The sequence below is a fragment of the Spea bombifrons genome, chromosome 3, assembly GCF_027358695.1.
Source record: "Spea bombifrons isolate aSpeBom1 chromosome 3, aSpeBom1.2.pri, whole genome shotgun sequence".
Taxonomy (NCBI): Eukaryota; Metazoa; Chordata; class Amphibia; order Anura; family Pelobatidae; genus Spea; species Spea bombifrons.
The window spans coordinates 73,834,584-73,861,232 of NC_071089.1; the positions used below are offsets into that span (position 1 = coordinate 73,834,584).

The 26,649-nt window shown below is 35.2% G+C and overlaps 1 protein-coding gene across 1 annotated transcript in view; it reads right to left on the reverse strand.

Annotated features, from left to right (window-relative positions):
- RIMS1 (regulating synaptic membrane exocytosis 1) overlaps positions 1 to 26,649 on the reverse strand; it is a 157,603-nt gene that overhangs the window by 51,186 nt on the left and 79,768 nt on the right. Inside the window, exons 8-22 of the mRNA XM_053461071.1 lie at positions 24,543 to 24,642; positions 23,992 to 24,115; positions 22,941 to 22,987; positions 22,216 to 22,328; positions 20,602 to 20,732; positions 19,921 to 20,092; positions 19,188 to 19,341; positions 18,970 to 19,041; positions 16,499 to 16,652; positions 15,864 to 15,989; positions 14,709 to 14,771; positions 12,430 to 12,507; positions 10,026 to 10,115; positions 7,888 to 7,959; positions 3,148 to 3,254 (exon numbers count right to left, since the gene is read on the reverse strand). Of these exons, the coding sequence (XP_053317046.1) occupies positions 3,148 to 3,254; positions 7,888 to 7,959; positions 10,026 to 10,115; positions 12,430 to 12,507; positions 14,709 to 14,771; positions 15,864 to 15,989; positions 16,499 to 16,652; positions 18,970 to 19,041; positions 19,188 to 19,341; positions 19,921 to 20,092; positions 20,602 to 20,732; positions 22,216 to 22,328; positions 22,941 to 22,987; positions 23,992 to 24,115; positions 24,543 to 24,642 (1,603 nt within the window). The remainder of the gene's footprint in view (positions 1 to 3,147; positions 3,255 to 7,887; positions 7,960 to 10,025; positions 10,116 to 12,429; positions 12,508 to 14,708; positions 14,772 to 15,863; positions 15,990 to 16,498; positions 16,653 to 18,969; positions 19,042 to 19,187; positions 19,342 to 19,920; positions 20,093 to 20,601; positions 20,733 to 22,215; positions 22,329 to 22,940; positions 22,988 to 23,991; positions 24,116 to 24,542; positions 24,643 to 26,649) is intronic.

Consider the following 26,649-nt stretch of genomic DNA (forward strand, 5'->3'; position numbering starts at 1 on the left):
GTCTTCATTACATTACACAGACTAGTAATCACAAAAATCTCTTATTAAAGCTGATTGTTTCTGTATTTGCTAAATTTCACACACAAAATATGGCAGAAGAATAAAAAATAAAATCAGTATTCCATAATAATGCAAACTATATACATATATATGAGTAGAGGAATGGTATAACGCACACGGACATGTAGAAGATGGTACTCACATGCATGCACACCTAACATGATTTGTGACAATTACTCATAAGCTAAAACTTTGATTTATTTTGCCGATTGCTTTTTTCATGGTGTGCTGCTTTGCATTTATTTTGTTCCAAAGATGTGTCATCTACATTTGTATTTTTATATACTATGACATGTGCAGCCATTGACTACTGGAGTTCGGATATGTTAATCTTTGGAATACCTGAGAAAGAGCAGAAGATTTGAGTGAAAAAGCTAATGAAGTGTGCAGATTAGGTGATTGAGCGTCATCAAGCCAGTCTATGGGAGGTCCCATCCTTCCTCACAAAAACTATGAGATCTATTTACGAAAGGTAGTTGTGTTTCAGTGAGGTTCTTCTGTATGAAGAGCTTTGCTTGGCTTGCATAATGTATAGTTTAATCAGTAACATTTCCTCTACGTCTCCTTACAAATTAACTTATGCATTATCCAGGGGCAGCTCGGTCCTTCACAGTGGAGAAACTTGATGAACATTGAAGTAATCAGGTTTAGTTTTTTAGTTTTCAATTATTAGCCTCATGTTTTAATTGTATTCATTTATCAATGAAATTAAACCAAAAACAAGAGTGATAAAAAGTAATAGTTTCACTAATTGTACAATGTACAGTCAACTTTTTTTCTACGGTAACTAATTATTATATGTATGGATATAAATAACAATGGCAATGGAAACCAACTTTAACCGAAAAAGGTCAACAAGGGAAACAAGGATCACAGAGGAATATACAATAAATAATTGTAATAAATGTGGGCGATGATTCCGCTCAAAGCATTGTACTGTCCTAGAACGATGCAAGATAACTTTTAAGCATTCATTCATGATTCATAAATACACGTTCCATGAGCCAGACATCAGCATGCACAAATTGCTTTACAATTAGATGGTTATTTTTACAGTTCTTAACCCAGACAGCCAATGCATAAAAGTCAGTTGACCATATGACCCAGATCTGTCTGATAGGGAGACTTTTCCCAGGCGCAGAAAAATAACAACGTCATTATAGAGTACACAGTGTTATCTTCTATCTGCATAATCAGCTGCAATAAAGAGGCAAATGTATTCATGTCACTCTTTAGCGCCTGCATTGGGCAACAAATACAGATATAAACATTCTGAAAATGTTTCACGCTGTTCCTAGTCCTGTCACAGGTTTCACCTTTCACTCCTAAAAATCTACAGGAAATAAAAGTCAATTTTCAGAAATTGAATTGTGGTAAAGAGATAGTTAAAGAAGTGCTCAATTTTTATTTATTTTTTTTAAATTGCCTTTTTATATAGTTATATCAATGCCGAACTTAAGCAGCATTCAAAAAAAGAATGTAGACGTTCTATCCCCTAGCCAATCCCTTCTGGCTTGGTTGTCAAATAGAAAACCATGAACTAAAATGATATTGTTATACAGTACACTGGACAGATAATATGTATTGCTGCACATAACAGTTGGCGTAGGTATAGAATGTATAGAAAGTGATGCAGTGCAATTATTGAAACACGCAATATGCAGCTCTTCTCAACAATTTCAGACCACAATAGGAACTCTCTTATTAGCAAGCACGCCTGATGCTAAAATGTTTCCTACAAGTCCCATTAATTGTGAAACCTTGATACATTCTTGCCCGAGGAGAGGAATGTTGGGAGACTGAATCTGTTTACATGTCAAGGTTCTGACGCGTTTCTGTCTTCACATAATAACTCTTGTTTGATTTGTATACATTCTTACGTGCTTCCACTTTAACAACTGGTTTAAAATTAATGATGATAACTATCAGGCTCAGGCCGCTATGCAATGATTCAGCGTAGCATTGATTATATTTCGTCATTACAGAAACTTATCAAAAAAACAGAACTGCGAGAACACGTTGTACCTGAAATGATCATGACAACAGTCCATTATAGACACGCACTGTAGATGAAGGCAAACGACTATCATTTTACTGGTTGTGTTTACAGGGTGTAGGATACAGAACTATGGTCAAGTATAGAGTAAGGTCACTTACAATGTATTACTGTATGTTATTGTAATTTTAACGTTACTAGAGATAAACACATTGTAGTCTGTAACAGACTGTAGCTATTTGGTTAAGTAATTAGGATCACCACATTAGCAGTCGGCTCGGACATCCTTATGCATTTTTATGAGTTTTAAGAGTAGGTTGTCATAGCGAATAACTGCAACAATACTTTTTCTTTATCAGAATCCAGTGTTGCTTAATTCATTCCAGCTGTGACCCAACATAGGTTGCCAATAGCATGCAGATAACACTCATGTAAGCTCTAGGGTGCCAAATTAAGGTTTTGGAGACAATACGATTTATGTGCATCTTTTTTTTCCCAATCTATCTCACAGTTACTTGTTGCTACATATAATTCTGTAGTGACTGCAAACAGCATTACAAGTCTTTTTAAGATACCGCATTATAGCAACATAAGCACAGAATCAGAATAATGATAAGGAATGTGTGAAGATCGCAAGTAAAAATATAGAAAATTATTTAAATCCAGTCTTTCCTTCTACAGACAACTTTGTCTAGTATTTCTCATAATTCCCAAACACCCCAATACCTCTTTTAAAAATAGAGATTGCTTTGCTTCTGTATCAAATTCATAAAAAATGAATTTTCTGACAATGTTTAACACTCTAAAATCAAATTAGACATTAATAAACACACAAAAAATACAAGAAATCTACCATATGCAATATTAAAATAGTAACGCCCACTGCAAACAGAAATATTTAATTTCTGGTATTGTTTCACAATAAGTCCCAAAATGAACTGAATTTAAGGAATACAATGAAACATCCACTTAATGAGATAACACATATAATTGATAAAACAATAATTCACCAAGCCACGCCACTTGAAAACTCAAGAAACAAACATATGCATGAAACAATGGTTTGCCAGTGTGGCTGTCACTTGAGCTACCTTGTTCTACACTGTTGCTTCTTACTGGAACCTGTGGAAGCTGCCTTCCCCTCCGACAGCTAAATGAAGACTCCACATTAGATGACTGGTTCCCAAGTTGATGGTTCCTGTAAAGTTCCACAAAGAAACAAAGTCACTACAGATTTTATTATGACTGTATAAACATTATAAAAGTCCATAATTACAATATTAAAGGGTAAATTGTAATGTTAAAAGGATACCATTCTCAATATTCTCTTCATTTGGATTTAATGCAGACTGGGTCAACACAGGAACTACTAGTGTCTTGAACATTATCACGCCCAACATTGTAGACCAAGTTTAAAAAAAAAGGTGGGAGGGCAGTTGTTTTCACAGCCAATAGTTAACCTAGAGCATCTTGTATTGTAAAACAAGAACACATTTGTTGCTGAGCGTTGCCGTTTTTGAAGCTCTGTGCTCTGTTGCTATTGTTATGTAGGTTGCTGCTAGTAAAATTAATGATTTTGAACCGTAAGAACATCCAGATCTCGCTGCCCCTTAGAATGGGTCAATGATAATGATGGCCACATAATTAGTTTGATCAAAACAAATCATTTTGAGTAAGTGGGTATGAATTAAATGACTTCACCAGCTGTATTTTTTATTTAATGGCATTGTTGATATTGTAAAAGGTTGCATGCTTGCACTTTTGACCGTTACTAAAAATATCCCTTATCTCTTATTGTATGTATTCTGCATTCTTTATAGGTGGCATCTGTTTCATAATTCTCTACACGCAAAATGATATATAACTAGATTAGTCACAAAGAAAGTAGACGGCAAACAAATGTTCCTTCAGATATTTCATTCAGGAAACAGCAGGAAAGCAGCATGCCCAAAACGCGCAAAAGGCATTTTACTCCATCAGTTTTTTGTTATGCTGCTTTTCCATTGTTGCCTAAATGAAATAAATCTTTGAATAAACATTTATTTGCCGTCTACTTTATTTTATTTTTTAACATTTAATATTTATTCTAATTTTCACGTTACAATACATAACGTGGACATAGTTAACAGAATTTTTACAGATCAAAATCATGCATACATGGCATGTTTAAACAGACATGTCCAATTTGTAACTTCACTGTCTCATTGATCTGTATAGGAGTAACTCCAGTTTCAATAAAACTTATGATGCATCCATTCTAATATTCACACCATTCGTACTGGGAGTAGAAGAGTTCTAATCTAGATTGATAAATCGTGTCATGGGGAGTCACGTTGGGGGAAAGCAGGTGTTGTTCGCCTGTCTAGATGGTTCGTAGTCCCCTTAGGTCCCTTAATCTCTCATATTAGTCTTGAGCCTTGGTTCCTTAACTTGAGGCTAGGTAGGAACATCTGTTATTCTGTGCCCAGATATCCCAAACCTCCTTAAAAGGTCTAGTTTCCCATCCCTAAAGTAGAACCCTTTTTCCATATTGTATTGATAATTTAATTGATTTGTCACTTCCCACCATTCCACCTCCGCCGTCTAATTTCTTTGTGAGGTACAGTCTGCCAAATTCTTTTCTCTTTGCTTTGCATGTTGATTGTGGTCCAGATGCCACATTGCTGTACTGACGATGTGCTGTATGCATTTGTTAATTGATAACTAGACGGTCTACATCTTTTATGCCACACCTACATGGGGGTACATCTTACAGACTACATGCTTTCTATTTTCTTAACCATATTTGTGCCTTAAATCATAAAATATTTAATGACCCTTGAATCTTCAAAATATGTCTTCCATTCTTTTCATCCCTATATAAGCTATATAAGCTATATATTATTTATCACATGGAATTGTGCGTTTGTATTACTCATGGCTTGTGATGTATACATTTCTTCTCAGAATCTTGTACAACTGTTGCGCATTTTAAATTCTTTACATCTTTGTAACATGCAGTCCCCTTCCCTTACTGACGCTTTGCATTTCGTCACATGTTCCGTCTGATCCTGACAACTTGATCCTGTTGCTTTCCTTTTTACAAAGTTTACTGTACATCAAGGTACAATACATCACTATACTCAGCTTGAGGATGGAATCAAAAAGATTTGTGGTGTATTACATCAGTGGTCGGTGGTGCAATAGATTAACTTGTCATGTTAAGAAATACCACTCTGGAGTCGTGCTACTTCTTTCCATCTGTGATGTGTTTAGGCAAAGCAATAATTAAAAATCAAGTGGATATGTCTATCTATTATTGCCACCATTCTTCTTAATCATCGTGTCTTTGACATTGTCTGACATGTATGTTGAGAGTTTGAATTTTCAAGACAAATTTAGGTCTCCAAATCATCCTTAAAGTATTCTAATTCCACTCAGCCACTAATAGTGTTAACTTAGCTCTTTGTTTCTTGTATTTTCTTATATGTTAGCATTTGTAGACACCCACAGATTCCTTCTAACAGGGACTCTAAGAGGTGATAAAATTGGTAGTAAAAATGAGTGAATGAAGCCCACTATCAAAACTCTCACACTCTTTCACACTCTCATTCACTCTCAAACTCTCTCTTATTCTCGCTGTCAATGTCTTCCTACCTACTATGCTGACCACTTCTGTGTCCCTGTCTCCTTTTCCACAGCTCAGATTCTTCTCTTGCCTCTTCTTGTTATTCTTTCTTTGCTCAATTCTCTCCAGTATCAGCCTTGTTATCCAGGGCTGCCACATTTCCACCACAAAAGGGCATAGTCTCCACAAACACCATCTGCCTCAATTGGAGAAACAAGGTATATGCTGTCCCTTTGGTGAGAGAATACTTCAGACAAATTGACAGAGAAAGAGAAGCGTTTCTGCATCACTCTTACTCAGTGAATTGCTCTGCATTATTCTGGCTTCTGGGAGTACATCCACAAAAAGGGGCAAAGCCATGGAGCGCACCACAGTGACAGCCTCTCCCTGTTTCTTCAAGGGAAGGTTCTGGATAACACAGCTGATATGGAAGAGAAGTGGGCAAAGAAAAAAAAAACAAGAAGAGGCAAGAGGAGAAGTAGAGCTGCTGAAAAGGAGACAGGGACACAGAAGCGGTTGGTGGATACGGTAGGGGGACAAAGAGAGCATGAGAGAGAGTGAATGGGTGAATGAGAGGGCATGAAAGTGTGAGAGAGTGAGTGAGGGTGAGTGCTCAAAATTTTTGTTACCAAATGGAAAATGTCTGGTACCCAACCCAAGTAGCTGAATGTTTTATTTCTATATAACAGGTAGAAGACACTCTGCTGAAAGAACACTACAAGGTCCAAAAAGTAAACCAAATACTTGGATTGTGCCGTCTTGAAACATAATGCAATTTACAAACCATACGCAAGAAACAAGAAATAAAATCTTAACTAAGAAATTAAATCATATCATTTTAGTAATGTAAACAAGCAATGTCTAATTTGATTGTAAGGAAAAAAAACATTGTAAGTGATGTCTACAAATACACATGCAAAAAATATTTAAAATACCATTTGTGCCTTTCAGTGGGATTTACCACTTTATAGAAAAGCAACACTTGAAGATAAATAGAGCATTAATAGTGTTAAGTCATTAACTTGTCAGAAATCTAGACTTTGAAAATGAAAAACCTTACTCACAAGTTAGCAATTCAACTCCCAGGGTACAAATCCAATATATTATTGCTAAAATACACATACACTTGTAGGGTGCATACCTCATAATCACTCTACAGTACAGGTAGCTTCCAAGCCCCAACAACTTTATGTCTAATCATATCAAAGAGAAACTTGTAAATCAAGTTGCTTATTGCCATTGCTACAGCAGAAGCTCATCACAACCAGTGTAGCACAGACACAAACAGTTGTGGGAGTACTTTTATTTACAGATGTTTGGACATCTGTTTACTTCTGCAAAGTCACTGTGAATGTGGTATGATAATAAATAAATCTATGTAATTTATAATTTAGGCTCAAATAATTTAGTGTTAAGTAACAGCTTCTTTTTATATGTCCATGTGTTGGAAGTATTTAATTGTCACTGGTATACAATGTTTTAGCCTATCTGCGCATATCTAAGTTCTTTATGATATGTCTGGGCACTCCACTTTAATGTTCAGTAGATGTTTTGCCTGTTGATTTTGATATAGATTATTTTTAGCACAGTCTAGTCTACTCCACAATGAATATTTGAGGTTTACTCAGGAAATTGAATCCCAATTGAACTGCATGTTCAAACTAATACCCATTAGGGTTAAGACAGGTGTAAAAACACATATGTGGATTATTTCCAAGTTAAACTGGCTAAACTGGTAACATCACAAGATGCAGCAGCCTGAATGGAAAGTTTGGTATTTAAGCAATGTATATTAACTTACTTTGTACTGGAATTCCCTTCTTCTACAGTGTAATGTACATAAAATATATATATGTATATTTATTTTAATGCAATTAACATTTTTGTAATCTTCTGTTTCTCATTGGGATTGGCATTCCATAAATAAAAATGAATGTAAATGATCAGGAATAGAGTAAGAAATATGAAACACAAGGCAGCTGCTTGCAAGCACACATGTACATTTATATGTCTTACATTTATTTAGTTATAATTTACAATGTTTAAGTTACAAGAAAATGTACATTTAACACCAAAGATACATTTTTTTTAGCCAGCATTATATGTGGTTTATAAAAAATAATTTAGTAAAAACGTTACTTTGTTATAATGTAAAACCAGGCTGAATCAGATTAATGAGCTGAAATCCAGCATGATGTGTTAGATGGAGGGAAATCTCTCCTACCTTTCTACTTCAGAAACATTGAATTTTCTGTTCTGTTTTTGGTTGCTAGTTCTTTCCTGTTTTCTGTACTGCCTGAGATGAGGTGGCAAGGAGACAAACAATAAAACAGAAAGGAATAAAATAAAAGAAGGGAATACAACAATGAAAAATGAGATTGCATACCAGCATAGCATTTATGAAGCGTATAGGCCAATGTAAAACCAAATAAAAATACATATACATAATAATAAGAGCAGAAATAAGTATGAATATTAAATAATTAAAATGACATGTATGTGATTTTTCTCATATAATTACATTAATAGTCAGTTGCACAGGACACCTGCATATTTATATAAATGCCATTTATATTGGAAAAAAATACCTATTGAAGGAAACTTATACTAGAATATCTGCCAGCCATTATTTCATTATACATTCCCCTTGAAGAACAGAGTTGCCTTTCCAAGCAAAAGTTAGTAAAAATACAAAAATAATTCAAAAATACAGCTATAATCAGGAACACATATATTGCTTTTCTTCAATGCAACAGTAACAGCTTTATTTGTATATTTTTTGCAACACACTTTCTCACATGTTAAAGATATGCATTAATGATCTCAAACTCTGACTTACAATATTACCAGAAAATAGCAATAAGGAAAAAGAAAGGAATTTACTTTATTTTAAAAGATTTGCCAGTGTTATTAAAACTACTGCAAATAGATACATCAAAATAACAAACGTTTTCCCCCTCGAAAAACATTATACTATATACTTTCTTACAAATCTTTAAACATTTGTTGTTGCCTGATAATGTAAGATGAGTATGCATGTTTTAGTTTTTCAAATGTCATAATCATACATATATTGAAAAACAAAAGTGTACTAAAAGTCTAAAGGATATGCAAAGGTGAGGTTTATTGGAAAAGTTTCACTCAAGTGAAAGAATTCTACCATAAATAAAATTGCTTTTATTTTTCTAGGAAGAATATGTTCTAAGTACTAGAGAGGTTTCGTCACATTTAGTTTAGTTACGAAACAATCCTGAAAAGGGCCTACTAAGTTCAAGCTTTCTAAGCTATTAGTAATTGTATTAATGTTAATAAACATAAACAAAATTCCATCTTAAGAAGTTACCAAATAAAAACTCTTCACGACACAAGTTGGAAAATCGCTGATTTCTGAATCAACCACGGCATAATTTAACACGGACCTATGAAAACTAGATTTAAAAAAATAGGATAATCTTTTCCAAAGGAGGTTACAAGTTACATTTTTAAGTCTTCGTAACATCCTTTCTAGAGAGCTGAACAGCCTTTATTTATTTTTATACAAATTATAGCACAGGATCAGTTTTACATGCATGTTATGGCCAAGTAATGCATTATTTCTGTTTGCCATTTATTTGATAAAATAAAACCTCTAACATTGTAGACGCTAATACAGTGAGGGAATTTAAATATGCATGGCACAGCCATAAAACTATCTTGAATCTAAGACAAAGCCAAGGACTGATTATGGTCTGAGTCTTTACATCGGGGAAAATGGGCAGACTAGAAGGACGTAATGGTTCCTAACTGTCATCAAAATCTATGTTTCTATATTTAGTATCAATACACATATAAACTTTTATTGAAAAGCATTTGTGAAACCAGTATTACAAGACACCAGATTTTAACTGTCCAGATTTTAATTGTTTCTGATTATTAAATGCTAAATTTGTTAACAAAGTTGAATAAAAATTGAAATGATGGTGATGTGAGACACCAAAACTATTTGCCACCATGTAATGCTTAGTTGTGGGGGTAAGACATTAGAAATATTTGTCTACATAGGAGATGTAGATTCAATCATAAAAATACCAGTAAAATAGTCCCCAAAACCTCTAAAATTGTTAAAATTATTTATGCCGTTGTGTATGAACAATTTATTTGAATCAATTACAGCTACTATTTTTTCTATGGTTATCCAGAACAGTTGAACTTTTCAAACAATGATAAGTAAAAAGCATTTATGAAATACAAAACACACAACATGACAAAGACCAAAAAAAAAGCCAAAAGCTACTACTACTATAAATGACATGTAAATACTCAACATGACAGAAATAAAATTCACTAGCACACATGATAAGAATGTATAAGTCTGTTATATACCTTTCTCGTTCTGGTGAATGCAAACTAGTATCTGGTCTCAAGCAGTTGGTACTAGCACTTCTAGCCCTGTCAAGGGAGGGCTGCAGTTCACTAGTGCCAGTGCATTGCATCCAGTGGTAGAAGAGAAAGAAGAGTAGAAAGGAAAAACAAAGAGAGGGATACAATGTTAGATATAAAATCATAAAAAGTAATGTTCTCTTTGCTAAGATGACTTTAAAATAAAAAAATAAAAAACATGGTCGCACGCCGTCCTAAAAATGCGGAGAGTAATCGAAAGGTAAGCATCTCCGTGCATGATGAGGTGTGAATTTTGGGTGGTGACAAAAAAAGAAAGCCGTACCTAGTTCGATTTATTAAATATGTGAGTTTTTAGTGCCTTTATTTTTTAAGTGCAAATTAACAACATTTCAGTATAAAAAAAATATTTACATGGTGAGAATATTCTCAAAGGTTTGTGTGGGTGATGACATTAACTGTGATTTAATCCATTTAACTTCTCATTCATTAACACTGCGTTCATGGCGTTTCCTCCGCGTACATTTCCTTTTAAAGGTACCAGAACATATCTTTTGTTACAGGAGCTTGCTACAATGAATGGGTAGCAATAACCATCCAAATGATGTCTGGATGTATGTCCCAGTGACGTAAACATTTGGAAATGTAACAAATTCACTTAAATAAAAATCCAATTACCATTGTTCGTTTCTTACAGACGAACATTTTAGTAGGTCAAAGTAAGAATGTAGAGTAATAAACATTTTGGAGATCACTTCGTTAGCGGTCTTAAAAGCTCTACAAATATGTAGCTATATTAAAGAATAACATCTGCTTCTCAAATATGACAATGTTCTTTTCCGTCTATATGTAACAAATCACAATTAATGGTTTCACTCAAGGTAATAAGTAAGATGCACTAGAAAATATCCCCTCTCTTTAGAAGTCCATTTTAGAATAATACATTCTGTTCATAAATGATTGGAATGGTAATGAAGCTACTAATATTTTCTAAATATAATCTCAGAAGGGGAAAACACAAACTTAACCCCTTAAGGACAATGGGTGGTTCCTAAACCCATTGAAAACAATGCATTTTGAGCCCGTACATGTACGGGCTTTGTCATTAAGGGGTTAAGTATGGAAGCTAGTCTTGAGAAATAGAATATGTTGTTACCTGTATCATTTAAATGTGAGTCAACTAACAGATAAGCACTCCACAGTCTTAATCAATAGCGAAACTAAATATCAACACTAAATTCTTGACGATAGTACATCAAGGGAACAGCAGCAATGAGAAGAAATGCCCAAGTTTTAATTTGAACCCACGTGTTGTAATGAATCTTCAGTGTAAATTAATATAGAGGGAATGTATCATGGGTCTTACTGATAGAAAGCCCAACTTAGATATATCAGGTTATTTCCTTGATGTATTTCCTTGAAGATTTTTTGGAATATACCACTCCCACCCCAACCATTTATTTGATAGAAGTTTACTTATTTTCAAAGTGTTTTGAGAGTATGTTTATAGAGATCGCATGATATTAAGACATTAATAACATCAATGCAACAGTCTAATTCATAATTAAAACATGGTTTAAGGTAGCTTGAACCAAAAAAATCATAAAATAATTATAACAGGTTTTACAACTGGCACAAAAAAGTAAGAAAAAAAAACAGGTTACAAAAGGCGGTTCAGATCACTGTGCTTAAAGCTTCACAACTGGGAGGTTATAGTAAAAGAAACAGCCAAATGCCTGCATGAAACCGAAACCCAAACACTATTGTTATTATTTGATTAATCTTTGATGAAAGAGATACTTCAAATTCTTATGATGATGATGATATTAATAAAATACATACTAATTGGCAAAGAAGTATTTCAGAAGTGAAGCACAATTCATCATAAATGGATATTTCGGGTACAGAATACCAAATACACTCAATTGTAATTTGCCAATATTAACCAAGACACGGCTCTTCAGCCTGCTGGCCAAACTAGAATAAAGGCTGAATGTCTCGTAAAGTCAACCTTGTGACACTTGGAACTTTACAGTTTCAATTTAATTGATAAATCATGCTAAGTTTAATTGATAAATCATGCTATAATTACAGCATATTTGATATATTATATTTATCTATTCTTTATAATATATATAGTTTTAAAATGGTTGAAGAACGGTGTCCTAATGCAGAAGCGTACAGAATACTCTATAAAGTAGGATGGAAGACAACAGTAAACATAGGAAAAACAACAAATACTGCAATGCACTACATATACAATTACGTACTCATAAAGCAATAATGCCAATGTTTGAAAACACGTTGTAACGCGGTTGTTTCATTTTTTTGCTATGCGTTCACTGATACACGGACCACATAACTTGGGACTCCACAACACAATTCTTACCTGTAGAGTTTCCAATGAGAACCAAATTCTAGTAAAGGCATCTTGGGTGGCAAAGTTTTACTGTGCCTAACAGTATTTCTTGTGTATTGCAAAACACAAGAGAACACAAAGAAAGAATGCAATAATACTTCAGAAATACAGGGCACAAAGGTAAACATTTAATAAGTTCTATTTCCAGCAGTGTGGCCCACCGTCGATACACATTTAAATAAGGGAAATTCACGCTGTCAGCTTTTTAGAGCAGGACTGGCGGAATGACTGCTCAGATGATGCTTAGTTAGCGTTCGGCTGACAATTTCTTTATAGACATTAAAGACATATATCATCAATATAACTATGACAAATATGCAAACACATGTCCTGTAGGGATGAAGAAACAATAGCAGCATACATACAACGTGTATGAAATGAACCATTTAAATCACATCTGAATGCTATTTTGTACAGGATATATTATATTTGTGTAACTGGTTGATTGTGTAGTGGGTATTTTTTACTTTACTGTGTAATACTCATGAAATAACTGGCAGAATAAGTGCCCCGACAGTTCTTATCTGCAATCATATTCTGTGTTTCTGTGAGTTATCTTATCATTATGCCAACTTATATACTTATAATCTACCATTAAAATCAGTAAAGAAAGTGTTTTGTACGTTTCATTCCAAGTTCCAGTTCTGTCATTCCTACACTATACATATTATTGTTAATTATTATCACTACAACTACTACTAGAAATATATTCTGAGATATTGTAAAAAGTTGGTTAAATTGCATTTTAAAAATGCATTCATTACTAAAATAGGTTAGAACATTTATCTCTGCTTATATGCTTAATATAAAAAGCTGTTTGTCAACAGCGGTGCCATTTGTAACTAGGGCTGTGGACATGTTTGCTGGGTAAAATCATTACGCGATGACTTGCTGATTAAATTTTTCTTTTCAAAAACTAAAAAAAAGAATGCTTTGAGAACAACAATTAAGTTTATTTCCAAAGCTGGACTACCAAAATATGTAACATGCAGGAAAGAATTGTACGTGCAGTGCTTTTGTGATAAACCTTTTTTTCTGTTGATATAACTCCTGTGATTATATGTGTTTTAGAGAACTATTATAAAAAGCAATTCATTTTACCTTAAAGCTAACTACGATAATTGAAGATTTTTTTCTTTATTAAAAACACCCAGATATTAACATTTCTATTGTTTATATACAATTAAAGTGAGTTGACCAGCTATTATAAGCACCTGCTACTCTGCAGGCCAATAAATGCTAAATAACGAAGAAACACAAAACAGTGATAAAGAGAAAACTATTTACAATGTGTTCTTTAATTTACAAAAAGACTAGGAAAACTTCAGTACCCTAAGGTGATAAACGGGTACCTTGACTCAAAGTGACTTAAGGGCGCTGTTTATTTGATAAACTGCGGGCACTATATATCTCGCTGTAACGGATTGCAGTTATCACAATGTTTATTTAATGTTTCGCACAGTCCCTGTCTTCTTTATCTTACTAATATGTTTTAAGAAGATCAAACCAGCTATATGTAGGTAGAATGCTGTGCTCTGCTTAAAGCAGTGTTTAAAACAGAAGCCATATGCAAAGCAGGAAGCCCATGTAAGCATGGGTAAGGAATCAATAAGTGACATCCCCTGCATACTTATCCATATGTCTCCTCCAAGAATACCTATAGTGCTTTGGAAACTGCTTTTAGACTGCTTTTAGACATGTCCATAGATCATTTTGTTTTGTTTGAAAATGTATAAAGAATTAGACTTTGCCTTAATAAATCAATTAAATTATAATAAAAAATGTAATTTGAGAGACATTTCTTCTTAGAACTGTTAACAGTACTTTATTATGTCCTCCGGTCTAGTATAACATTTTCTGTACTCACAAGCACATAAACAGATTGCTATAACTGGGGGAAGGCATGTCGCAATATATGAACACACACACATAAGATTTCTAATGATAGGCCTTAAATGGTCTGCTTCTATGTCTGGGGAAAGAATATGACCACTTATAGTAAAATCCTATGGTTCTCTTGTTTCGAGATACAATGTCGACATTATTGCTGGGTGCCACCCACAAAAAATATAATTGCTAAAAAATATAATTTTAGTGATTGCTGAGACTACTCATATTTCAAATCGCATGTATAAAACCAGTAGCTATAAGTCAGTCAAAGTGAGCTGTGATTACAGATGTAAAACATTATCATTTCAAATAATCGCTTTTTTAACACAATGCAGCAAACCATAGCCAATTTACTGTACCTGATGGTATGTAGGCACTCAGCACTTCGTCCACGTTTGGCTCCAGGCAGCATAAGAAGCTCACTGCATAGACAAACAAATATAACAGGTAAACAATTTAACTTATCAACTTGTGCCTATGATGAAAGACACATTTTCCAATGGGCTGATAGGACCGATTGAAAAGAAGGTCACGTGCAGCTTGTTCCAGAATACGGCCTTCCAGTATACTCTGGAAATTATTTAATAATAGGTGAGTTGTGCTGAGTTATGTCTTCACCAATGCTTTTCTTTAGCAGGATGGGGCTAGCTGGAGATGACTAGAGAAGGCCCTAGTAAAGTCAATGGGGGTTGGGTATTGTCTGGGCAGATTGATTTGCTTTAGCCTAGCAGAAAGCACTGAGATTAATGTCTCAGTCAGTTCATCTATTCTACTTCCCACATACCTTGTCTATGCTCTATTACTAGAGTCTCTTGTTATTACATCATAACCTAGCACTAGAGCCTTTGTTTAGATGTATGCCTTACTCATTGGATACTATTGTGAATTGTGCTATTGTATATTATAATCTGGTCAACTATTACATATGTGATGTTGGTCCACACAACACAATCCACAATCCACAATCCACACAACAGCATTGCATTAGCAGTAGAAAGTCTGTTTTGTTGGATGGACTTTATACTGACACTTGAATGCATTTTTGGGTAGCTGTCCTTAATCATACATACACTCAATACCATGTGTTGTAACAAACATATTAACTATTTTCATGACTGTGATCTGTCAGAATTATTCTCTCTAATCTCTAAACAGCTTTCTGCTGCCAAAAGGTTTCCTCGTTTTTCATCTCAGTGAATAAAGCACACAGAAAACCGTATTTACAATGAACAATGCTGGTGGAAAGTATTTATCAATCCCTCATGATGATGTTCCTGCTGGTTGCCCCAGACATCCACAAGAGTTCTTCTTTGTGAAAAAGGCATCATCTGCCCATTTGCTTCATGTTACATGGCTGGTTAGTAATCATTGAGTTATTTTAATAGGGCATAGACCTGTGCATTATTAACCAGTCAATGTGTAAATAAGACAAAGCATCACTCAAACTTGCTATAAATACAAATATCTAGCAATGGATCTGTATTCAGTCTACTCATTTTTCTCAAAACACGTACCCTTCTTGTTCAGACAAATACTGGCTATCTGAGTCCCTGGACCTGCGATCTATGGGACTTCGGGAGGCATCATGGTGTCGTGTTGGAGAACGTGATCGTCTCATTTGATGAATTTCATCTAGACTCCTAAACGTGTGGAACAGAATGTGGTTACAGGGGGGGTTCTATTAATTTAAACAGTAAAGAAAAACAACTAAAAGTTCAATATTATTTATACTTTAGAATATATCTCAAATGAATAACATAATTATACAATGGGTCCTCAGTCACTCTCATTTGCCCTTTATTGCTATGTGTGTTTATATGTATGAATCTTTATTTGTATATGTTGTAACCGAGAAATAGTGGAATCATCAGGTTATTTTTTATCTTATGGGTTGTTTTTGTATTTGAATGGTACGTTAGTACTATATTTATTTGTTCTGGGTCAAAAAGTATATTATAACTGCATGGCAGATATTGTGGGTGTGCACATTTCATATATGCACATCAAAATGGCTATCTCCATTTCAACATCATTGTTTCTGGTCTGCTAGGTCTGTATATTGTCCAGGTGTCCTACTCTCAGTATACACATGTTGTAGTTCCTGGTCTGATATAAATTCTAAGCAGAGAGGAGAAGGTTCATACCGTACCTCTGTAATGGCACATTTGGTAAACGTGAACGGGTCCTGCCCTGATCGTCAGCACGGTGAGGAGATACAGAACGTGAGCGATGGTGGGTTTGTCTTTGTTGTTCTGGCACTGTTAATGTTGTGGCTCTACTTTCTCTTGCATTAGACCTGGAACCTGGTGATGTAAGCTGCGTTTTAGCAAAGGTCTTTTTTTTCATTAGAACAGCATCTATTACATTGTATACATTTTTTGCAAAGTACATAACACGTAGAAGCTTGAATATGGTGAAGGCTTTAAGAGGTTTCATGAACATGCTCATTTTAAAAGGTTGATGCGTTGTAGATGAGCTGGTTAAAGTTTAGTTGATTCATGTATAGTACAGTAGAATGAAGGGTCTGCACTTGACTATGATTGAAGTTTAGCTAAACCTCAACCAACATTTGTAATCAGAAAATAGGGCTTACTCCCCAATCGACTGCAGTATTGATATTTGTCCCAATACCAAATCTCAGATAAGGCAACAATGCATGTGTGGGGACACAGAAAGAATCAGGTAATTTTAGAAAAGACTGGGATTATTTGCATCTTTAATATACGAAAAATAACATTTACAAATTCAGCCAGCCATTGATCGTCTTTACAAGACTGGACTTCCAGTAGAACAATACACCGCACATATGTAGGGTTTGCATACTAGACACAAAATTATCTCTATGTTAAGCGTCAGTAATCAATAAATAACACAAGCTCTTAACACAGAAACAAAGGAAATACAATTTGGGCCTTCCTACAAAATGTAATGCACCCGTATTTACAGAGCTGGACAAATCTCAGCAGCTATTAGCTATGGCTCTTATAATTTAAAAGCTGGCACCTAAGTTTGACTGCTGTTGTCTACTAATATGTATGGATGCAACCTTCCTTGGCTAATAAGGTTTCTCACTTGGTGCCTACATTTTACATAAAGTTACCTTATCTGCTGTTCATCTGACCAACAACTCATGCATACCATGAAAACAGGCCGGATTCATTTATCACTTGCTCAGTACCAAATCTACTTTCTCCCTTCTTCCAATACTTCAAACTGCTCAGAACATATTCAGCTCCCTCTCAATTATGGAAATAGCTCACACGGACAGGTTTCTTGCTTTTTTGCCAATTGCAACATTTGAACACCAAGGTTCTGGGTTTTGTTTTCGCTAGGTCCTTGTTGTATTCGAGTCTATTAACTAAAGAGGACATTTGCAGGAGATTTCAGCATTTCAACTCAGCTTCCATAGAGGGAACTAAAACCAAATGGTATCAAGAAATGAATGCTTAGGTATTTGGATCTTCAATACTAAGGATGATCAACATGCTATTGGAAGGTTTTACTGTTATTCAATCAAGCCTATGCTATCTGGAGGCACAATTCACATGATGCGCTCTACCATATTGTCCATTCCTGTTCCTGTCTTGGCCCCCCACTCATTCTAGCTCATCGCTTGGCCTGTAGGGACAGGGTGGTAAGTATGTAATAAATCGACAAAGGAATATCCAGTTTGATGGCCCTCTAAATGGAGAGGGGGGGTGGCAATGTAGAATAAATAACCAATATATTAACCTCATTAATCTCAACTGCTTATACATTTTTTTACTGTGTGCTTTTAATTCATAAAAAACACTATATATATATATATATATATATATATATATATATATATATATATATATATATAGTGTACCAACAATTGTTTGTAAGTTAGCCAAATTTTATCTGTTATATATTGTCTTCTTCCCATTAGACTTTGGACTTTGTAGTATAAGCTATTAGCCATGCAACATGCATTTCTAAAACTACAGTGGACCAGCAAAATTGGAAGCTGCAGATGAACAAACACTTCTTTGCATCCTTTAGCATAAAATTATGTCAAGGTGTTTATTGTGTAAAACCAATGTTGCATTTTTATTAGCTCCAGAGCATTGTGAAGTGATGTTATGACATAATATCATATTTTGTAATTCTACATTGAAGAAATACTTTATACATGGTGTTTTATGTGTAACAACCACATATTTTTGTATAGTTGCCAATAGGGAAATTTTATTTAAAGTTTCTGCTTTCTCATCTAAAATGAAAAATAACTAGTATTTTGTAACAAATGCAGTTAGTGATATTCATTATCTTTAATTTCATACCTTCTTTTCCTACCTGTTAAAAAGGTCTGAATTAAAATGCTAATTTCACTTTTGTGTATTAACTGGGTATAACTAATGTATATATTATTCATAAAAGTATAATGAAGAGTAATACTAAATACATCTTATTGGTTGAAAACCTAAACAAAACTACTGTTTTGGATATAGTTCCCCTATATGTTAAATGATCTTCTGTGTTGTAAGCTGTCTCCACAATACACTGAATCTCCAAAATGAACATACTGCTGGCGTCCAAATAAGTGAAACAAAGTGAAAGCCAAGAGAAACAGGACCATGCCATTTAACAACGCACCTGGAGGCACTGCTCTAATACCACCATCAACATCAATATCTGAGATGTCACTATCATTGTCTCGATGTGATCCTGTATAACATGAAGGCAAATAGATACCAGTGTATGTGGTCATTTAAGAAAAAAACACACAGAGCGTCTATACACAAAATGCAGATGTCTACCATCTACACAATAAACGGGCTGAACTCCATTAGAAAGGAAATGTTGACGCTTACTTTGCACTTTTTTGCCGGAACTGTCTCCATGTAGGTGTCTCCTTGTCATGAAAGGCGATGGCTGGGGCAGAGGTAGTGAAGATTCATCATGTGTTTGTAGTTTATACCAGTGAGGTTCATCATCTAACAGTGCAGTCTCTAGCTCTATCAGGATCTAAAGAACAAATTGAAGTTGTCAGGAAACAGGAACTACTCACAGCGCTGCAAAATATGGCGCATTACAATACCTTATAATATTGATAGAAACTGTATTAAGACAGTCACGTAATCTAGGTTGATGCATTCACACTGGGAAACACATTTAAAATTATATATATATATTTATTTATTTATTTTGGGTTGCTGTCCTAAGCAAAACCTAGAGCTGTACTCTGCCCCCACCATCATTGGCCTAGGGCTCAAAGTCATATTTCAGACAGTCATGTTTACAGACAGATAACACAATATCTTGGCTTATTTGTATTATGATGTTGTTTGTGAGTGCAATAATGACTGATGGAGCCACTTGTAAAGGGTCTAATATGTGCCCACTGTAGATTATAAACATCCCTACCAGCGCTAAACAGCCACAGCAACTGAGCATCGAAAAGGAAGTACAAGAGAGGCTGTTGCAAAATGTTTGTATGTTTATATCCAAACCTAGCCCTTATTATCCACAAACAATATCTGGTGCAACGTAAAACATTACGCTAAATAATGCTGATGCCCTGGAGGGTACAAAGATATATTGTACCTCGCCAAGAAACTCGCTTTCCTCTTCCTGCACTCTTGGCTGATCCCACACTGTTATTTCTAACATTCGTTCTCTGAAGTCTCGGCGGTGCACATGGGTATAAACAAACGTTTGGTTCCATTTTGGTTCTGTGCTTTTCTTCACTGTTTTGGTTCTTCGTTTGCTCTTATCGCTGTGAAAAGTAAAACATGGTTACATGCTGCCATCTAGTGGCACTTCAGAAATACTGCACTTCAGGCGTTTCAATTACATTATTACTTCCTAAAGCAAAGATTTTCCCACGTCGCCAGGGGAAGATTATTCAGGAGATTCTGAAATATGAAATATTTGTACCAAATGTCCGGCTTGAGTTACAATCATATAACTGGTGTTATGCATCTCTCAGCAATGAGGCAGGCATTATATGGATTTTCAGTTGTTTTCCATTAATACAATGTGGCCAAATCCCAATGTGAAGTCAGCATTGTAGAAATGCATAGTGTGACCACATAAGGAATTTTTTTTCAAGGACACATATACATTTTACTTGCTGCCGACCAGCACATGCAAAGTGGTACCCAGCACTATGTGGGATGCACATCTGTAGTATCTGGTCCCCTATGTACATTTCCATTTATTGTATAACATAATATATTTTTTAATTACAGTGTTTTTCTATTCAAGCATCCAACATACTCTTACCTTCTATCCGGAAGAAAATACATCTTTACATAAGGATTCCTTGGACGTCCATCTGACCTTGGTGGAAGGTCTATTGCTTGCAGAACATTTACGATTAGCTGATTACCCACTTTATCATACAACAATTTTACCTATAAAGACATGAGCAAGCACTTTAGAAATAATTGTACAACATGAGTAAACACAAAATGCAGCTTTTAAATGATCATTTCATTTATTGAAAATAAAGAGTTCATCAAATCACCCATGTGAAAAAGTCCTTTTCAGTGAAACTGAACTTGATTATCAATTAAATTTGGTTAACTGATTGATATGGTAACTAAGCGAACAATTGCTTTTTCCCATAGAGCCAAGTATGGTTGTATACATGAATTCATCATTTAAAAAATGCAGTTTTGTGTTTATGTTTGTCTAAATGTTTTTCCATTTTAATATCTGTACCCCTTAAAGATAATTTTAAATAATTAATATGAATTGAAATAACTTCCATGAGCTCATTATGTAATGTTATGTATTATGCTAAGTGTTATTGAGAAGATTAACTAGTTGAATAGTTGGATGGACTAAAGTGGCAGGATCTTGCTTTAGTAGAGGGCTATAGGCATACCTGGGAACTCTCTGGGTCGCAGGAGCGGGGTCTTGACACGCCCCGCTCCCCGCCCATTTTTTCCGTAAAATGGGAGTGTTTCCCACTGCCATCAGCGGGACCGCCCACCGTCCTCAGTGGGACCGCCCGCTGACGTCAGTGTGCAGTCCTGGCCGCGTCCCACAAGGGAAGGCTCCGGGTAGCCGGAGCCGAGAAGTTCCCAGGTATGGCTATAGGATTAATAATATGATTAAAATCTGATTCTTTTAAGTACTGAAATGTTTGTACTAGAAGTGTCATACGTCTGCCTAATGATTTTTCAGTACAAAATGTACATTTAAATAACACCAGTAGCTCCTGTAGATTAACCATTTACAAAGAAATAAACATTGCTTAAAAGGAAATCCCTGGGATTAACAATATGGTTCAAAGGCTGTACCTATATGTGAAACTGGGAGCTAAATGGCTGTTTGTATTTCTGAAGTTCTGTGTCCATGAAATTACACGTCCTATTATTATATTGGCAGGGAAACTACACGTGTGTCTGGGAAAGACAAAATAGTTTTGAGGTCGATGATTTTCTTTGTCTGGCTCTGAGTAGGGGGACATGAGCCTGAACTAGAACCAGATCAAAGCACTACCTGCCGCTTGTGCCCCATACTGCAAATATTTCACGCACACCTACAGAATATATTGGAATGAATCACTAAATGAATAGGCTCAGCCCCATGCATATACAGCAATCTGTATAAAAGAGTTAAGACGTTACTTTAAATAATCACCAATTTCACCTATTCTAACACTTTTAAAACGAAATGCAGCATTAGAAACATCATTTTAGAATGTTTGGTTAATATGCCAGTTAGAGTGCAACTAATGTTTTGCCTAAGTGGAACAGCACCTTTAAATCAAGGATTCAAGCCTTGTGTGATTTTGGCACCTATGATATTATCAGCCCTAGCCAAAGCCAAAATAAAATGATTACGTGCCAAGAACAAATGTTAGCAAAAAAACATTAAGATACTTACAGAAAGCTGCCCGGGCAGGACCTGAGGTGCATCTTTCAGAGCTCCAGGACTAGTTGGAGAAATAACAGATATGGAAGGTCGATCCATCTTTTGAGATTCAAAAGAACTGGAACCTAGCATATTTAAAATAAAACCAAAGCATTAATAACACATATGTTTTTGTAGGAGAGATCATCTTTTATACACAACATCAATGAACCAAAAGAATAATAAATGTAGTGTTATTGTGAAAGGACAATCCAAACAACCCTTTTTTTCATACACTGCTTACATGCTAATTAAAATTTCAGTCTGAAAAGTGATGTACTACTATTATGCCAGCTCAAATTCAATTAGGGGGTAATTAACATAGGAGTTATAAAGCACTTCCAATTATTTATTGTTTCGTTAATATATGTGCTTACAAAACACTACGCATTCTCGATTGGGTTTAAAGTGTCACTTAAATGCTTCCGAAGTGACTAACGCAAAGCTAGCCTGTTGTGGCTGCTTTTAGTATATATACGTTCCATTCTATGGGCTATACATTTAACTGACGTTTGGTCACTTATTAAACCATCATTGAAAACAAACTGTAAAAGTATCAAAGCAGACAATTAGATAATACTGAATGTGTTTCACTTGGTCGTATTTATATCACATTGCATATAAACACAAAGACCGCATTCTAATGCATTGGAAAACCATACATAACCCATTTTCTGCAATGTGTAAGTTTCACCTACTGGATTCTAATGGCGGGTGGGAACTTTCTGGAATCCTTGGAATGTCCCTAGGATAGAAAGCAAAATGATAACGAAAAGAAAAAGAAACATGAGCTTAATCTTTCATAGATTAAGAAAATACACATTTGAGACAAAATAATCACTGTACCAGTTCTCTATTCAAGGGGTGACTTGTAAAGGAGGCAAGGGGACAATGAAGAATTTCTGAGTGTCTTCCAGCAGTTCTCCATATAGCCACCAAGATGTCCACAATAAGGAAGACTTTAAGTGCCATTTACATGATGACGTTTCTGTGCATTTTATGGAGTTTCTATGGATTCTCTTTCTGTAAGTTTGTTTTACTCTACTTTACAACAGGACTACTTGGCCTTACTTGCCACCGAGGTGAATGCTGCCAGCCCTCTACTGCATCTATCGTGTTCTAGCAATTTTTGATGGTCTGTGACTTTAACAACTCCCATCTTCCTCCAGAAAAGTCATAGTCAATAAGTGTCCCAATCTCCTGAACTCACATGGAATTCACCTATGAGCCCAAGTAGAAAGCTGAAACAAACTTCCTGTGCTCTTTGTGAATTGTTTTAGCACATGTTCTCATGCACATCTTACACTAAAGGTTCTTCACGGCCTCAGAGACACCTTTTATAGTTATTACTAAATCTCAGGGCAGATGAGTATACATAAACATATGCAGTACAAAGGAAAAATCACCAAAATAAACATGATGTACACAGCCGTATTGGCTAGGAGTATTTTCTTTGAGCACATAATGTCAATAGCTTCGTATCATACAACATTGTACACATAAAGAAGCCTAGAGTAACCCTTAGCTGCAGGAAGGAGAACGGGGAGTCTCAGAAGAGTGAGATATGCTTGGAGGCTATGATAGAAGATAGGTCAGAGTTCCTACATTATGTAGGGAAGGGTGGAAGTAATATTTACTTTTCAATATCCACCGCTAACCTGTTGATTATGTTGGTCTAATGAATCCAATGCTTTTAATAGCAAAACACCAATCTTGAATTTGTTTGCTTAAGATTTCCATATTTCTTACCCAATGGGCCTTGAAACAATGATCTCAACTTGTGGTTCAGACTTTGATTGTACAATAATGTTGTAAACATCTTCATTTGTTGCCCCAGGCAAAGGTTTCCCGTTCCATTCTAGAACTTCATCACCTTAAATGATAAAGAAATTCTTAAAGTATTAAAAAATAACCAGGTATTAAAATAATGCAATAAGTGCATATATTTAATTTATTCACTAAACAGTGAGTTGAAGGTGAGCCGCAACCTTTCATCTCGTCAACCTAAATATGTATGATGTTGGGGAAACAATTGTGACATTCTACTGCAAGATTGGCAAGACTGAGTTTTGTGCAAGCATAGCAGTTTGCATTATGTAAGGACATTTTGGCCGCCTTGCAAAAGAAACCCCCAAACTGTTGACTATTCACATCATATTTGCAATGTATAATTAGTTCAGGAAGATGAGCAGATTAATTTTTTAATGCAAGTTTAACACAATATTTCAAGAATAACCCCAAATATCTTAACTATAAGGACAATGTCATTAAAACTGCCTTGTATTTAATTCTGTGGTTACCTGCTCGCAAATGACCAACAACATCTGCCAAGCTCCCCTTCTTAACTTTGGTGATGAAGGCACCAAGGCGTCCCGATTCTGTGACCTTTCCTCCAACAACCTAAATAATTTCGAACATAGTAACAATCGTAAAAAAATAAGAATTATAAAAACAACCAATCATTGTAATATATAATGTTACTTTTTTTCAGCACAAATGTTTCAAAATGAAACCATTGTTACAGTACTGTTAAACAGAGAACAAAAATAATTCCACATTCATTGGTAATTTAGGCAATATGTAATAGAGGGATTACTTATGACCGTAAACACCTCACAGCCACAGAGTGACAAGAGCTTTTTTCCATTTTTAAAATATATTTTTTCAGCCATCATCCCATTTTCTGTGTTTAGATTCCCACACAAAGTATATATTGTTTTTTCAAGGACAGATAGGGCTTTCTACTCCCACTTTTCTTTTGTATATATTCATTTATTATCAATAATGTAAAAAAACGGTATTTTTTAAAGGAATGTCAATTTCAATGAGCATTTCTTCCACAAATTAAGTTTCATTAATAAAAAAAAACCCTGATTAATGTTCAACAAAAATAATACCCCACATGGAAAGGTTTTCCAAATTTAGTAGGCAGCAAAATGCCCCTTTACATACTTCATTGGCATACAGCTGGTTGTCAATCATGCCTTCTTTTTTACAGGAGGGACATCAGGTGCCTGGGCACATATTTTTACATTTTTAATTTTTTTGAAAAAAATCAAATATGTTTCTATTTCCTAAATTTAATTCCCACTGTTTTATCATTATTATTTATTTTTATTTATTTTACTATTTACACTTTTTTGACTGGAGATACCTTTGACTTTAAAGACCCCAAGGATCTCACTTGGCACTGGATGGGGAAAACTTTATGATGTCATGGTGCCATCACCGGAGTCTTTATTATTACATGTTTTAGTAATTATGAAAATGTTTATTTTTTTTCAAAACTTTACATATTTTTGGAGAGGGGAAAACACTCTTTTCACTTTGATCTCCACTATATATATATATATGGAATAAGTTGTATTTGCCCAAGACAGCAATGATTTTTGTACATTGGCCAAATAAAAAAAATGTCATTACAAATAGTGAATTGTATGAGAATATATGTTTCGCCTCTGTACAACTCATCTACAACAGGCCACTTATTGTACTATCACCATAGTGTAATGAAGAAAATACATAACGGTGCCCTTTAAAGAATTAAAATAAACTATAAAATACATTTACATAAAGGAAACATCACATTCTAAGCACATAGACGTTAATATGTAGTTGGTCCCCCCTTTGCAGCTATAACAGCTTCCTCTCTTCTGTGGAGACTTTCCATAAGACTTTGGAGTGTTTGGAGTATGGGAATATTTGTCCATTTATCCAGTAGAGCATTTGTGAAGTCAGGCACTGATGTTAAATGAGCAGGCCTGGCTCTCAGTGTCTGTTCTAGTTCATCCCAAAGATGTTCGATGTGGTTGAGATCAGGGCTCTGTGTGGGCCAGTTAAGTTCTCCCACAACCATGTCTTTATGGACCTAGCTTTGTGCACTGGGGGCACAGTCCTGCTGGAATAGACAAGGGCCCTCCTCAAGCTCTTCCCACAAATTTGCAAGCATACAATTGTCTAACATGTCTTGGTACTGTATGCTGTAGCATTAACCTTACCCTTTACTGGAACTAAGGAGCCTAGCCCATACTCTGAAAAAAAGCCTCAGGTCATTATCCTTCCTCCACCAAAGTTTGCAGTAGGCACTATGCATTCTACTAGGTAGCATTCTCCTGGCATTAACCAAACCCAGATTTGTCCATCAAACTTCCAGATTGTTAAGCTTCATTGATCTCTCCAGAGAACACATTTCCAGAGTCCAGTGGCGGTATATGCATTGTACCACTCCAGATGATGCTTGGTATTGTGCATGGTAAACTTTGGGTTGTATGCAGCTCGTCAGTCATGGAACCCATTTCATTAAGCTCCTGACACACTAAGCTTATGCTGATGTTGTAGTGAGTCATGCTACAGAGGACAGATCAGGTTTACGTGCTAGGCTCTTCAGCACTCGACAGCTCTGCGGGT